Raw genomic sequence first — 15618 nt, 5'->3', positions numbered from 1 at the left:
TCATAGCAGCCTTCCAGTATCTGAAGGAGGCCTACAGGGATGCTGGGGAGGGACTGTTCATTAGGGACTGTAGTGATAGGACAAGGGGTAACGGGTTGAAACTTAGAGAGGTTTAGATTGAATCTAAGGAAGAAATTCTTTACTGTGAGTGTGGTGAGGCATTGGAATGGGTTGCCCAGGGAGGTTGTGAATGCTCCATCCCTGGCAGTGTTCAGAGCCAGGTTGGACAGAGCCTTGGGTGCCATGGTTTAGTGTGAGGTGTCCCTGCCCATGGCAGAGGGTTTGGAACTGGATGATCTTAAGGCACTTTCCAACGCAAACCATTCTATGATTCTATGAGTTTATTGGTGTTGCATAAGCTCAGAATATAGGTAACAAAATAATAAAGCAAAACTGACAGTTGTTCCAGTATTCATGGAAGCAGAATGTAAAACACAGACCAGCACCATCAGTGATGAGCAGGATTGCATTTCTGTGTGCAGTTGTCAGTGTGACACAAGAGAGAAACTTATTATGGGTTTTATACTGGACAGCTTTTTAGAGAAAGTAAATAGTGAAACCTGAGGGTTCATTATTGTTGCATTTCTATGCCAGCTTTCAGTGTGAAGAGCAGTTGCTAATTACTACTTAAAAGTTGTTTTAATAATTACAAAGTGCTGTGTGTTTGTGAACTAAAATCGTTGTAGTTGTGTACTGGTTTTTCCACTTAAGATTTGACAACATCCCTTTTTGTTTCAAGGCTGCATCATTAACAATGGAGGGTGGAAGACTAAAACGATCTCCGCAATTGATTGAAGGAAAGGACTATGTAATGGTACCAGAACCAGTTTGGAGAGCACTTTACCATTGGTATGGAGCAAATCTGTCCTTGCCCAGGCCGGTAAGTTGTGATTATAGACACAGTTTACTTGCCATAACCACCAAGATAATGTAAACAGCCTAATGTGTCTGAGCTCTGCCAGTTGCACAAGGCAATCCTTTATGGTCATCTCTCACATCATCCAAAATGGATAGTGTAAATGAAAAGCCCTGAAGAGCAGGCTGGGGAAAAGCAGTCGCAGAAATGGAGATGGATAGAAAGTTGTGGATATGTACCACAAGGTTTGTACCACAATCCCCAGGAGATACTGCAGCAGGGCAGAAGTGGTGCTCAACTGATCATGATTACTAAAGCAGGCAAAAGTAAGCTTGAGATCAGATTAAAAGACTTGGCTTCAAAGCACTCATTTTTATAAATTTAAGGTCTGCAAAACCACTGGAATTACAAGTGGGGCACCTGCAGCATTGAAAATGCATTTCTTCTCTTGAATTTCATGAAGTGGGGAGGAAGGGAACAGTTGCTGTCCTTTGGGTGCAGTGTCATAGAAAGCACAATGCGGAAGGTGGTGAAGATCTAAAAAGCAGAAAGCCATAGGTGAACTCAGTGAACAAAATCAGGCAATAATTCTTCTTTGTCAGAATTGTTGCTCAGAAGCAACAATTATTTGCAGGAACGTTTAGTTAAGAAAAAAAACTGGAACTGAAACTGCTTTTTGTGACTGACACTGGCATTTCCTATATTCAAGCTGTAATATCTTTAATTAACAATTAATTTTAGGCACAGTGCAGAACGTATTGCAGAATATAATGTTCAGATGTGAAAGGGCCGTATATTGAGTGGAATTGACCAAGTGGGCTCATAATCAGTGTGTTATCCCAATGAGTTTCTGGGGTTTTTGGGTGCACTTAAAAGAGCAACGAGATTTCTGATGGAGAAGCAGTAATTACACAGCAATAGCCAATGTTGAATCATACCATTTACTCACAATTTACTGAGCTGTCTCTCTGTTTCTCTATGTGTAACATTGCAAAACGATTAACAGGTCATAATCATTTGGAGCTAAAGCTGGCATGCCTTGAATTATTAATATTGAATTTATCAAAGACAGGCTGATTTTAGAGGCAGGAGAAATGGAAGTTAATTTGGTCTGTTCACCTAAAAACACTGGGAACTTCCTTCAGTTTCTGTTGAAGATATTTATTCTATGTAGTGGTTGGTTTATTCTGTGTCAGGTAGCCTTTTACAGGAGCTACACAAAAAAAAGGGAAATTAAGGGATTTTTTGGTAACAATAGAGATTAAGTGGTTGGTGTCACAAATATTCAGTGTCACAAATGGGAGGGAATTAGCTGTGTGACTTCTGATGATTTGGTCTGTTAGCTGTAATACTGGCAATTATTTTACAGTGAAAAATCACTGGCTTCTGTTACCCTCCTCCCACATCTTCTCCATGGAAACGAACACCTTTCCTGATCCAGAAAAGGCCATATCTCTTTATACATGAACAGATGTGTTTTTTGTGATGGGGTCATTTGAGAAAGAGAATTCTGTTCAGAATGAGAGGATTTGAGTTTGGGTATCCTGTCTGTAAAAGATTATAAGTAATGTATGTATAAACTGGAGCTTTTCAGTCCATAATTAAGGAATAGCTTGACATTTAGTTACTTGCAACCACATAAACAGGCACTCACAGTCCCTGTCTCCCACCCCACAGTAGGGACTATTATGTTGCTTCTTTCCAGAAAATGTCATCCTTATTGGAACTGAAGCTTAATGCACTTCAGTGCATTAGAGTGCTTCTCACAACTTAAGCTGTTTTCTTCTGCTTCATGTGGAGCAGAATTAAAGCAAAAATAGGGAACATTTCTGCTGTTTATGGATGTCTGCATTTGGATGTAGACAGCAGAGTCATCACAGAAATGGTGACTGAAAAGCTTTTTCTGTCAATGTATAAAAATGGAGCAGAAGTTTCAGTCTGTTGTTACAATATGAAGGTTTTAATTCAATGCTGTTGATAAACTTCAGAACAAATGCCTTCAGCATGTGTGTTTCTTCAACAGCTGTGAAACTTTTACGTGGAAATACACACTGAATAGAATTAATGGGCTTCATTGTAGATTCACGTGTATTTCAGGAATTACAAAGCTGTGCTCTCCCTGGTGTGGCACAGGAGTCTGTGCTCCACTAAATAAGGTGTTTGCTTTGGAAAATCTGCAACTAATAAGTTTCCAAAAGTGCTTGGAATTGAGTAAATTGCTATTCCTGTGGGTATTGCCTAAGACCCCATAAGAAGATCAGAAGATTTCTCATAATAATAAAACAGTTTATATTTTGAACCATCTGCTTTCATCCTTATTTCCTGTTCCTGTTGGCATCTCCTACACGTTTGAACAGCAGCCTCTAAAATGTGCTTTAAATGTCTCTACTAGGTGATCAAAAACAGCAAAACAAACGTGCCTGAACTAGAGCTATTTCCTCGCTATCTGCTCTTCCTGAGACAGCAGCCTGCCACTCGAACGCAGCAGTCAAACATCTGGGTGAATATGGGTATGATGAGCCTGAGAATGTTTCCTCAGCATTTACCTAGAGGTAACTTAAGAATGCAGCAAGAATACAAGTGCGCAGTTTCTAAGCAAGCGAGACCCACAGCTGTAGAAGCTTGCTCCCACTGTGCTTGTGCACCAGCTAATCAACTGAAAGGCACAATCAGCATTTGGTAAAGATTTAAAGGCTTTCCTCCTATCTTCTCTTGAAAGGAAGAGGCATGAGGGAGCATTTTCAGGGAAGCGGGTTCAGTTGCGTAGTTACTGCAAGTAGATTGGTGAGTTGAAAGTGAGAAATGAGCACTGCATAAACTGAACAGTGGAGAAGGGCAGGTCTGGGTAGTCCTGGTGGTAGTTAATTTTGTAGCCATAGGATAGATGCAACTGCATTGGGGTTGGTGTATCTGGTAGTACAGTGGTGTATAATAAATCATAGCATATCAGGTTGGAAGGATCTTCTGGTCCAGTCTTTCTTGGCAAAGCATGGCCCAGCATCCTGTCCAGCTGAATCTTAAAAGACTGGGGAATCCACCACTTCCCAGGGAGATTATTCCAAAGCTGATTGTTTTCACTGGGAAAAATTTTCCTCTTGTGTCCAGTTGGAATCTCCCCTGGTGTAACTTGTACCCATTGCCCCTCATCTTTTCCACGTGATTCCATGTAAATGGGGAGTCTCCTTCTTTCTAGCTATGCTTTGAATACTGGAACATGGTGACAAGGTCTCCCCTGAGCCTTCTTTTCTCTAGGCTGAACAAACCCGGTTCATTCAGCAAGGCTGCCCAGTCCTTGCATAATTGTGGCTCTTTGGACCCTCTCCAGCCTGTCCATCTCTTTTTTTATACAGCCAGGACCAAAACTATTCCAGGTGTGGCTGGATGAGCACTGTTCAGCCAACGAGTTCTGAGTTACTTGGGCAGCCAGGATTTAGTGCCCAAACTTATAGAATCATAGAATAGTTCGGGTTGGAAAGGACCCTAAGATCATCCACTTCCAACCCCCCTGCCATGGGCAGGGACACCTCACACTAAACCATGGCACCCAAGGCTCTGCCTAACCTGGCCTTGAACACTGCCAGGGATGGAGCATTCACAGCCTCCCTGGACAACCCATTCCAGTGCCTCAGCACCCTCACAGGAAAGAATTTCTTCCTTTGATCCAATCTAAACCTCTGCTGTTTAAGTTTTAACCCGTTACCCCTTGTCCTGTCACTACAGTCCCTAATGAAGAGTCCCTCCCCAGCATCCCTGTAGGCCCCCTTCAGATACTGGAAGGCTGCTCTGAGGTCTTATTTAATAATCTTTAGGAAGCACTTGAGTTAATGGAACATGAAGCCTACTATTGGGTGAGGTTTTGAAAGACAGTTCAGTAGAAAGTGAAATACATGTGCCATAGATGTGGTGATATTCACCAAAAAGATGGTACAATGTAAGAACAGTCCTTAGAGTGCAGCTTCATGTTTCAGCTGAAAAGTGTTGCAGGGTTTGTTGGCAGTTACCAGTTTGCATAATTGCATACATGCACATCCCTGACACTCACATGCATGTGGGTTTGGATACATGCAGGTATTCATATGCATCCACAGTAACCCGTGCTCAGAAATAGGCTCTCCTGACTAATTAAATCCTTTAGCCTTGCTAGTGTTAGCCTTTGTTTAAAAATCTCATGCAGATGCTCAATTCTTCACTGCTTTGGTAGAATCTAGAACATAATGTGTGGATGCAGCTGCCTGCTCGATCGAGTTCCGCTGCAGAAACTGCCTGCTACCCAAATTCATTTTTCCTTCTTGACCTAATAAAATGGAAACTGCTTTGTTTGGACACCCTAAAATGCCAAAATTCAAATAAAGAGAATCTTTCGATGTGCCAGATTTGATCTTGATTTGGAATAATTTTGCTCTGCACTAATTTGTCCAATCAGTAATTAATCTTTTGGGGTTTCAGATACGCTTTCTTGCTGTAATCTTACAACTAATCCTCTGATACCTAATCTCAGAAAATGCTTTTTATGTTTTCTTTTAAAAAATTAGTACTTTGCTTGGTATACTGAAGCAAAACTGATGCTTTGCTGCCTTTATTACAGTAGAGTTTTACTCTCTTGTCGAAGCGCATGGTATATTGCATCTTTTCATGTGGTACTATTTATCTTAATCTCTTGACAGTGAAAGTAGAACACTCCCTTCTCTGGGTACTTAAGTAATGCAGTTGCCCAGTGAAGACTGGCTGTATAATAAAAGCTTTTCATGAATATGTTGTAGACTTCTCTCTGGGAGGAGTGTGCAACTTCCCAAGTTAAAACTAAGGAAGCTCAACAAATAAAGCATGTGAAGTTGGTCTCATCCCTTGTGCAAATCTTTTAGATGAGCTCGGATTACACAAAAGAGCAGGAGTGATGGAATTAATCAGTGTTGCAAACGTGAGAGTGTTGAGCAGTTCTGGTGAAAATCCCAGGCATCGTCACAGAATATATGGAGAGGAATTTAGTTATTAAGAATACTCCTATTGTGAAAGTGCCAGGCTGATTTCATCTTCACAGATCAGCATTCATCTCCGTAGCAGAGCTGAAGCAAAGTCACGCCGCTGCCAAGAATAGGCAGATTGTCTTTTTTGACATTTTTTATTTACAATGCTCTCTCAAAAAGGAAATTCTCTTGAAATTTAATGCTTTGAAGAGAAATAAAGAATAGTTCAGTCCTTTAAAACTTCTTTTAAGTTATTATTTCCTATGAGAACCTTAGGGGAGCAGTTTTTTAATAGGTTTTGGTATGAAGGGAAGTAAATTTTTCTGCTTTGTTATAGTAAGTTTGTTGTCTCGAAGGGTTGATAACAAATAGCTTTCAATCTAACTCCTTTTATCCATAAACAAAAGCAGTAGAACAGCGTACCTAGGAGTACTTTTAGTATAGGTAGTGTATAAGTTGTCTCTGATCTGATTTCAGCTGGCCTATGGGTATATGTGTTACCTTTTGCCCTTTTCTTATGATTGTGAATCCAGGGAATGTACCTTCACCGAATGCTCCTTTAAAGCGAGTGTTGGCTTACACCGGCTGCTTTAGTCGAATGCAGACGATTAAAGAGATACACGAATATCTCTCCCAGAGGTTACGAATCAAGGAAGAAGATATGCGCCTGTGGTTATACAACAGTGAGGTAATGTCCGTCTGTTGTCCGTTTTCCTTTTCTTTTCAATCACCTATTGGATACTGTGTATCTTCCTCTTTTCTAGAAGCTATTACATACACATGCAGAGGGAGAAAAAAACAAGGATGTAGCTTTTCTTTCCATTTAATTGCCCAGGTTGGGAAATTCTTGCCACTTGTTCTCTGGAGGTTTTTGTGCACTCCAACCGGTAGTGTTAATGACCCAGAAAACATCTCTTTTTTCCCTCTTAGCCTGGTAAACTTTTAATTATCCTGTCATGTATTTAACAATTGGCTAAAAGGTTTGAAGCTTCATAGAAACTGGTTTAAATGGAAACAAAAGTATATTATTTCATTGACACGAATGATGATGCTGTAGGTTTCTCTTGGCACAAAAGCCAGCAGCTAGCCAGGATCTTTTTCAGATGTGTATGTGACCAAATCACAGTAAACAAGCAGAGTGTATTCCTTGGAATCATGCCTGTAATTCTCTCCATTCTGGAGAAATACCATGTAAAATTAAAGCATTGAACTAAATGCTTCTGGAGATCAGTGAGCTCCTGTGTTTAATGGACATGATTCGGAACCTGGTGTTCTCACTTTTGTGAAGAAGTTGTTAATACTCTTAATTTCATTACTTTGGGATTAAAATATCCTCAGAGAATTTTAGATGTAGAAACAGTAACTATATAAAGTATTTTTTCTCCTGCAGAACTATCTTACTTTGCTGGATGATGAAGATCACAGACTGGAGTATCTTAAAATCCAAGATGAGCAGCATTTAGTAATAGAAGGTATTAAAAAAGGCCTGTAATTGGTTTACACACTAAAAACTAATAGTTTTATATGAGTGTATATATAGTTAATGAATTGTGTGTAGCACCCATTTCTGTAGTTGCCCAAACTACACAAATATATAGGCATAATGCCCAAATGCTTGAATCTTGTAACTGTTTTGGGAAGGAAGGGTATGTGTAAATAGATCTCTGTCTATATAAGTATGTATTGAAAGAAATACAGGAAGAAATACAAAAACTTCAAATAAACCAGTGTAATAAATACCAGATTTAACGAAAGCAGTGAGAGGTATATGAAGCTTTATCATTACCTGATTCTTCTTTCACTAATTTTACAAGAGCTCAGGTTATGTTATTTGCAGGAGCACATTCTCACAAAGCAAAAGGGGAAGAAAACTGCATGTGTCAGTCAATGTTGGGTTCATTTCTAAGATGTTCATTACAAGCTGCTTTCATTTGTGCATCGGAAGAGAACCTAGCACATTTGGACTTGGCTGCTTGACTGGCTCTTGTCATGGTGCAAAGGCATCATAAGCAATCTTAGCATTTCTTGTTTTAGTCTCTTGTGTCACATCCTCTTGCCATGTGGTATGACGTGGTGCTGTCTGTCGCAAACACATAAAGCCATTGTCAGAGGTATCAGGGTGCACAGATCAGCTGAGTTTTCAACTGGTTTGACCTTTTTGGCTAAGTTTTTAAGATGAGAAACAGAAGAGTACATACATAATGCACTTTACTGTTGTCCTTGTATCCCAGAGGTCATATAGAAATCTAGGTCTTGCATTGTTTCTGCCCAAGTTGTTTAATGGGGGATGCTTATTAAATATTAGAATAAGTACTGAAAAATTTATCATCTGACAGGAAAGAAATCTCAGGGCTACTTTCTAAAGACAAGAGTGGCTTTGTTGGAATGATGGCAGTGTTAGAACAACTTCCAATAATGATTGGAAACACTGAAATGAAAAGAGCAAAAATAATAACTCAAAATAAGCCAAGTATTAAATATTAGAAGATGTGAGTTCAGCCTCTTGAGCTGTGTGAGCTCTCTAGAGTAACAAACCATTTAAACAAATCCTTACACCATATCTCTTTCTAGTTCGAAACAAAGACATGAGCTGGCCGGAAGAGATGTCTTTTATAGCAAACAGCAGTAAAATAGACAGACATAAAGGTAAGTGTTTCACTATAGTAATTGAATTATGATGAGAAGAAAAATCCAAGAGGATATATTATGTTGAAACAGTTCTTTTTAATCTATGTGCTCTTAACACTGGAAGAGGTCTTTTATGCCTCTGCTGCTTTGCTTGTTCTTTCTGCTGTATTAACTGAGATGCTGGAAATATGGGAGGGTTGGATGTACAGGCAGATAAATATATAGCTGTTCAGATGCAACAGTAGCATATGGTATGTAGCAAAGTCTGTATTTTGTGTCTATTACCTATTTTTAAGGTAAGGAGTAAAGTAAGATTTTAACCAGTTAACCCAGAAACTTCAGTACCTTAATTAATTTAGCTGAAAATAGTTTGTCTAGATTGTACTGATGGCCATGGTGGATCAGATCAAACGGAATACTTCAATTTCTGCCAAGTGGAGTTGAGAGCAGGCATTTTGAACAGGCTGGGCCTTTGTCATATCTATGTGGCTGTAGTCTCATAACTGGGAGCAGGTTAAATTGAATTCGTTACTGTGAAAAGGTCACATTCTTCACTTCACTGATAGACCGTTTTGAATGTCTCACATCTGCACAATTGCTATAATTATGTTTTCTTTTTCTCAGTTCCTACTGAAAAGGGTGCTACTGGATTAAGCAACCTGGGTAACACGTGCTTCATGAACTCCAGTATCCAGTGTGTCAGTAACACACAACCTCTAACACGGTATTTCATCTCAGGAAGACATCTTTATGAGCTTAACAGGTAATTTTCTATTTGAGCCCATTGGCATTTTCAGTGTTGTAGCATTTCTTTAAAATGAGTTTCAGCTCTTTGGAAGCAGACAGTGTGAATAAATCCTGAAGTTCAGTGTTACCAACCATCAGCTCTACAGCAGGTTCTTGATTATTTACATGAAAATACAACATTTGTTTCTGGGAGACTTGAAACAGTTCAGCAAGAAGCCTTTGCACTTTCTTACTTATCCCCATGCTTGAACTGTGTTTTAATTTTAGTGTGATATTAATTACTGTATGATTTCTAGGACAAATCCAATAGGAATGAAAGGACACATGGCCAAATGCTATGGGGATTTGGTTCAGGAGCTGTGGAGTGGAACTCAGAAGAATATAGCACCATTAAAGCTGCGGGTAAGTCTGTGATGTGTGCTGTGTAAAGGCAGAAAGCAAGAATTTCTTCAGAAACATTGTAATGCACTTTTAATTGACGTTACCTGTATTGTAATGGTTCTGGGACTTCAGTCTCCTCTAGAGAAGAGAAGAAACTTGGACATATATTTCACATGTTAGAAGCTGACTGTTTCTTATTCCGAAATCATAAAGTGTTCTCTTTAACTCTTGGTAATTGAATTTGTGCTCACAGACAGCATGCATCTTGCCTACAATAGTCTGATCTAGTGTAAAAACTTTTGTTACATGATGTTAAATAACTTTCTGTCTCCCTTTTTTTTAGTGGACAATAGCAAAATATGCTCCAAGATTTAATGGCTTTCAACAGCAAGACTCACAGGAGCTTTTGGCTTTTCTTTTGGATGGTCTTCATGAGGATTTGAACAGAGTTCATGATAAGCCGTATGTTGAACTCAAAGACAGTGATGGTCGACCAGACTGGGAAGTAGCAGCAGAGGTATGGGATAAAAATGTTGGGCTTGGGATTTGTTTGCTTCCCCCCACCCCTTGTAGTACTATGCTGCTAAGTTGCTGATGAGGCTGTCTGTGCAATACTGTCAGGACTGTATGACCTTTTGTAACTTGTTAGAGCTGTGATTTCGGGAGCCAGTTTCACCTTTGAGCTGAAAATGAGCTTTGAATACTAAAATAAAGGTATAAAGATGATAGCTCATGATCATTTTGAACAATTCAAAATTACGAAGTATCAGAATATTTCAAGATTCTGATGATCCTTTCAGAAGTACTTTAAGTTATGTCATAACTTGTTAATTGAAATAACTTTAATTTAATCATGTTGAAACCAAGTACTTCTATTTCTTAGAAATTGGCAAAGAACTTCTATGGAAATACTTTGACTTCCATAGCCACTGAAACTTTGGAGGTTTTCCAGCATATCCTGCTTCTGGTAGTTGAAGCGAATAGTCCTTAGTTTCTAACTCTGTATTGGGTTTTTGTGCTTCATTTTAGGCCTGGGAAAACCACCTGAGAAGAAACAGATCCATTGTTGTTGATCTATTCCATGGGCAGCTGAAGTCCCAAGTAAAATGTAAAACTTGTGGACATATAAGTGTTAGGTTTGACCCTTTTAATTTTTTATCCTTGCCCTTGCCAATGGATAGCTACATGCACTTAGAAATTACAGGTGAGTAGTAGTGTTTAACTGCCTATAAACTTGTCATTGCTAAAATAAACATTTTTATATGTGGAACACCTATAAAACATTTACATTTTGTGCTAGTATTTACGCTTGAAAAATAGTATAACCATTTTAATAGAATAGAATAAAATAATTTGCATTGGAATACAGTGAAACTAAAATAAAACCTTTCAAAACAGCATGGATAACCCATTTTCAGCCTTAACTACAGGACTTAATACAGAAACATGGAAAATGGAGATTCTGAGCAATATCCTTGTGTTCACTGTGTTGTGGAGGTTGTCTTAAATCTCCCTAGAGAGAAAAAGAAGGGTTGGGGGGGAGTGCATAAGCAAGAAATACTTGGATCATGAGCTATACTATGAAGAACCCCCTGTATTGTTGGAGAAAAGGCAAAAGGAAAGATGGTTAAAACAGTGACACCAAATTTGAAACCATTTGTTACTGCCTGTGCAGCAGGAGGTGTTGTGACACTTGTCTGCAGACCTTGGAAATACAAACTGGTAGAAAAAATCATAGCTTCAAGTGGGGGCAAAAAGTGCTTTCTAATAAGTAAGTTGCTGTAATGTAATATTCTTATTGAAACTTTCATGGTTTGCTGACCAGTGTGTTTCTTTTGCCCTTTAAAGTAATTAAATTAGATGGTACTACTCCTGTTCGATACGGCCTGAGATTAAACATGGATGAAAAGTATACAGGTTTGAAAAAACAGTTAAGTGAACTCTGTGGGCTGAAACCAGAACAGATTCTACTTGCAGAGGTGCATAGCTCCAATATAAAGGTAAGAACAAAAGAAAGTAGTTATTGCTTTAACATACTTTTGGTATTTTTCTTTGTTATTTGTGTACAGTGGCATAATTCTTCATTCTTTTTGACATTAAGCTTTGCTTACAGGAACTGTGAAATAATTTAACTAAAAGTATGACTGAAAAGTCAGCATAGTTACATCTACAGATGAACTTTGATTTTGTTCTTAAACTGTGATTTGACTTGCTTTGAATAGATTTTAAATCAGAGTAAGCTGAATCAAAATAAACCACTTGCAAACAGAATTAATAGCAATGCAGAAGCTTGGAGAAGCTTAATTGAATTGATTACTAATGATATTTTCAGGGGGAAAAAAAGGATAAAATCATCTTGTGGTAATAAATCTCAAGTTAGAGTGCTGTGATGAGTTTAAACACTGTCAACACATCAGAGGCCTAAGTAGTGACTGGCTTCATTCTCTGCAGTGTGTGTATGTAATACAGATTATTTTGCTGTCACTGAATAGGATTAAAACTGCTTGAAACTAGATGCTCTCAGTCTGGTTAGAGAACCATTCATAACTCTCTCAGGTCTTGTTGCAGAGATCTGTAAAGGTCTCCTTGTTGGCTTCCTATTTTCCTTCTGGAAAGGCATAGGAAAGCAAACGGGAGGGGAGAGCTGAACTGATAGATGTTTTCAAAATAACAAAGCATGTTCAGAGTCACAGGTAGAAGTATGTACATGTCTGACTAACTTTTTCTTACTGAAGAACTTTCCTCAAGACAACCAGAAAGTCCGGTTATCAGTGAGTGGGTTTTTGTGTGCATTTGAAATACCAATTCCAGGATCCCCTACGTCAGCATCGAGTCCTGTGCAGACAGGTAAAAGTAAACACACTCATTTTCCTGTTAATTTCAAATGCATTGTGCTTAGGTACTGGAGAAATTCAGGAGGAAACCTTCAAATCATGCCCAGGATAGCAGTCTGAAGATCACTATATACTTACTGTAGTTAAAGACACAAGAAACACATAAAATACTTTATTTATTGTGGATTGGCTCCAAGGTTGAACATGTGAAAACTTGGAATCATGGTGTCCAGTTTTGGTTCTGATTTTATTGTTTGTGGTTTTGCCCGTGGGTTATAAACACCTCAGGTACTCTTTGCTCTTGCATGTGCTGATTTGCAGAGTTGTACAAGGGGTAACGGGTTCAAACTTAAACAGGGGGAGTTTAGATTGGATATAAGGAAGAAATTCTTTACTGTGAGGGTGCTGAGGCACTGGAATGGGTTGCCCAGGGGGGTTGTGAATGCTCCATCCCTGGCAGTGTTCAAGGCCAGGTTGGATGAAGCCTTGGGTGCCATGGTTTAGTGTGAGGTGTCCCTGCCTATGGCAGGGGGTTGGAACTGGATGATTTTAATGTTCTTTCCAACCCAAACTATTCTATGATTCTATGTTGGTCTTAGGAGAGTAGAAGATATTTCATAAAACGCATTGAACAGAATTGAAAGGATAAAAATCACACCATCAATTCTGGGTCACTGTAGATAACTGCAAATGTAATTGTCTATCTACAGATGTCTCAACTGGACCCTCAGCTAATGGAGCACCCAACATAATGATGAACGGGGACATTCCTAAACCAACTCTAATTCCAAACGGAATGCCAAATACTGTAGTGCCATGTGGAACTGAGCGTAACCTTGCCAACTGGACTCTCAACGGTCACGTGCCCTTGCTTTCTGATAGTCCATGTACAGGGTATATCATTGCAGTCCACAGAAAAATGGTTAGTAGCTATTGGTTAGTAAATGGTTAGTAGCTAATTCATTTGTTATGAATTGCTGGCATAACACACTTTGAAGGAAAGCCAGCAAAAGCTTTTTCTTAATGCCTATATGATGAATTAGTCCTTATTTCTTAAGAAGGAGCATGAATACATTTCCCTCGTAAGTGAGCACCCAGTTCTATGGAAACACAACTCTTGTGAATTTAAATCATAATGTCTAATGTTGGTGTATTTTTCTTCCCTGAGTACTGGCATGCTTCCCAGTTCTCTAATGCTGAGATGCATACTTGGGTGTTCACTACGTCCCAGATTAAATGTTACAGACTCTTTGAGGAGAAAAATTTCTAATTAAAGGAGCTGCTAGGAAAGCATTTCTTATCCATTATGTGGAAGTCTTTATTTCTTACGTGGAAACAGTGTGAAGATATATAGTACATTCCTGGGTCATTCTGTTGGCATACTCTTCGTGAAAGCATCTTGTAAAGTTGAGCTCTAAATGTCAAAGCTGGATGACTGAACACCTCAGGTAGCCACACATCAAGTGTGTACTGTGTCGACACTTGAAAGTCTGATGTTTAGAGCCTGGTGGATATGGCCCAGGAGGCCTATAGCTTCCCTTTCTATTCTGTTTGTATGAGGTTCCTTTGCTTTATTCGCTCAAGTACTGGCTGCTAACCACTGTTATCACTGTTACCTTGATTCAGATTCTGCAGACTCTCACAGGTGATTGGTGTAAGACTTCTGAGCCATTATAAGCTGCTAAATATACAGCTTAAAAACTAGGGAAAGTTTTTGTAGAAGCTATTCCAGGAATCCATGCTTGTCATTGTCAAAATCTTACCAAAGGAAGGGGTGTAAACCTTATGCAGGGCAGTAGCTGTTGCTGTACCTGTGTCTTTAAGTCAGTGCATGAAATCTTTCTTATGGGAGATGTAGCACAAAGGTTAGTTTGTCTGCTTGGAATAAATTCTGTACAAGTGCTCCTTTTAGACATAAAGGTATTCTTTCTCTGGCAGGCATTAGCATGCCTAGTGTAGAGGTCATTTTGGGACAGGTACTAGCATCATGAGGTGTGTGTCTGCATTACAGTATTACCACGTGGTAGGAAAAGTAAGAAATACTCATCATAAAAAATATCAAATATGGTTGAAATGCAAACTTATGTTCTGATGCCTAAATAACATTGCCATAGTATCATAAAACAGAAAAAGGTTTTCAGGTCAGTGTGCAAAACTTGAAGTAATCATACTGGGAAAAAATGGTTGAAATAAGTGCTTTTAATAGAGTTTATGCTTTATTTTAATTGCCAAAGCCTGAACTAAGTGACAAGGTCAGCATCCCCATAATGATGGTAATGTGAGTGAGTTCATGCATACTTACATCTGAGTCATTCTTTTATTTCACCTATGCAGATGCGGACAGAACTGTATTTTCTTTCATCTCAGAAGAATCGTCCCAGTCTCTTTGGAATGCCGCTGATTGTTCCTTGCACAGTTCATACACGGAAGAGAGACCTCTATGATGCTGTGTGGATTCAGGTTTCCAGGCTTGCCAGCCCTCTCCCGCCTCAGGAAGCCAGTAATCATGCACAAGACTGGTGAGTTTGGCATCTCAGTCTTTGCCTTGGATGACATAATACAGTGGCTTGGACTTGCTTACAAGGTGTAGAACAGTATTGAGGTTCATCTTTATTAGTTTTGACTTCTTACAATAATGGCAGTCATAAATAACTTCTAATCCTTTAACTGCATTTGCAGTTAAATGTGGTATAACCTGTAGCTGCACTCAAGAGGTGGCTTTACACAAATCGGCTGATGCATTCTCATCCAGTGACTGATAATTAATTCTGTCTTACAAATTGGGGCAATATAAAGGCAAGCTTCATTAATACAAATTATAACTGGGGAGCTGATAAAGTAAACATAGCAAGCACCGTGAAGGAAGGTGCTTGGCAGTCTGAATGAGTGCTCATGTTTCATGTTGTGTTCTCTTCTGTTTCAGTGATGATAGCATGGGGTACCAGTATCCATTCACCCTCAGGGTCGTTCAGAAGGATGGAAATTCTTGTGCTTGGTGTCCTTGGTACAGGTAAATTGTCCTTTTTAGATTTAAGAAAGGGGATCACTCCAGCAGAAGGGTGATTTATGATAATGGATTTGTGATACATTTCAGAGGTGATACTAAACAACAACAGTCTGGAATCTAATTTAACCAAAGCTCACATCTGAAGAGTAAGAACTAAGCTGGATGATAAGGCTTGGAATTTTCCCTATATAAAAACATACT

At 39.1% G+C, this 15618-nt stretch overlaps 1 protein-coding gene across 2 annotated transcripts in view; it reads left to right on the top strand.

Annotated features, from left to right (window-relative positions):
* The window catches only part of USP32 (ubiquitin specific peptidase 32), a 72310-nt gene that overhangs the window by 50347 nt on the left and 6345 nt on the right, over nt 1–15618 (top strand). The window contains exons 15-28 of one of the 2 annotated variants that reach the window (XM_034068860.1): nt 740–880; nt 3249–3408; nt 6354–6508; nt 7211–7292; nt 8392–8466; nt 9073–9211; nt 9492–9597; nt 9920–10093; nt 10606–10780; nt 11425–11576; nt 12312–12423; nt 13121–13332; nt 14745–14929; nt 15334–15420. In XM_034068860.1, the coding sequence (XP_033924751.1) occupies nt 740–880; nt 3249–3408; nt 6354–6508; nt 7211–7292; nt 8392–8466; nt 9073–9211; nt 9492–9597; nt 9920–10093; nt 10606–10780; nt 11425–11576; nt 12312–12423; nt 13121–13332; nt 14745–14929; nt 15334–15420 (1955 nt within the window). The remainder of the gene's footprint in view (nt 1–739; nt 881–3248; nt 3409–6353; nt 6509–7210; nt 7293–8391; nt 8467–9072; nt 9212–9491; nt 9598–9919; nt 10094–10605; nt 10781–11424; nt 11577–12311; nt 12424–13120; nt 13333–14744; nt 14930–15333; nt 15421–15618) is intronic. The other variant, XM_034068859.1, reaches the window with a different exon arrangement.

This window comes from Melopsittacus undulatus, chromosome 13 (genome assembly GCF_012275295.1).
Source record: "Melopsittacus undulatus isolate bMelUnd1 chromosome 13, bMelUnd1.mat.Z, whole genome shotgun sequence".
NCBI classification, from domain to species: domain Eukaryota; kingdom Metazoa; phylum Chordata; class Aves; order Psittaciformes; family Psittaculidae; genus Melopsittacus; species Melopsittacus undulatus.
The sequence above is the reverse complement of the archived record's forward strand: the minus strand, read 5'-3'. Positions and strand labels throughout refer to the sequence as shown.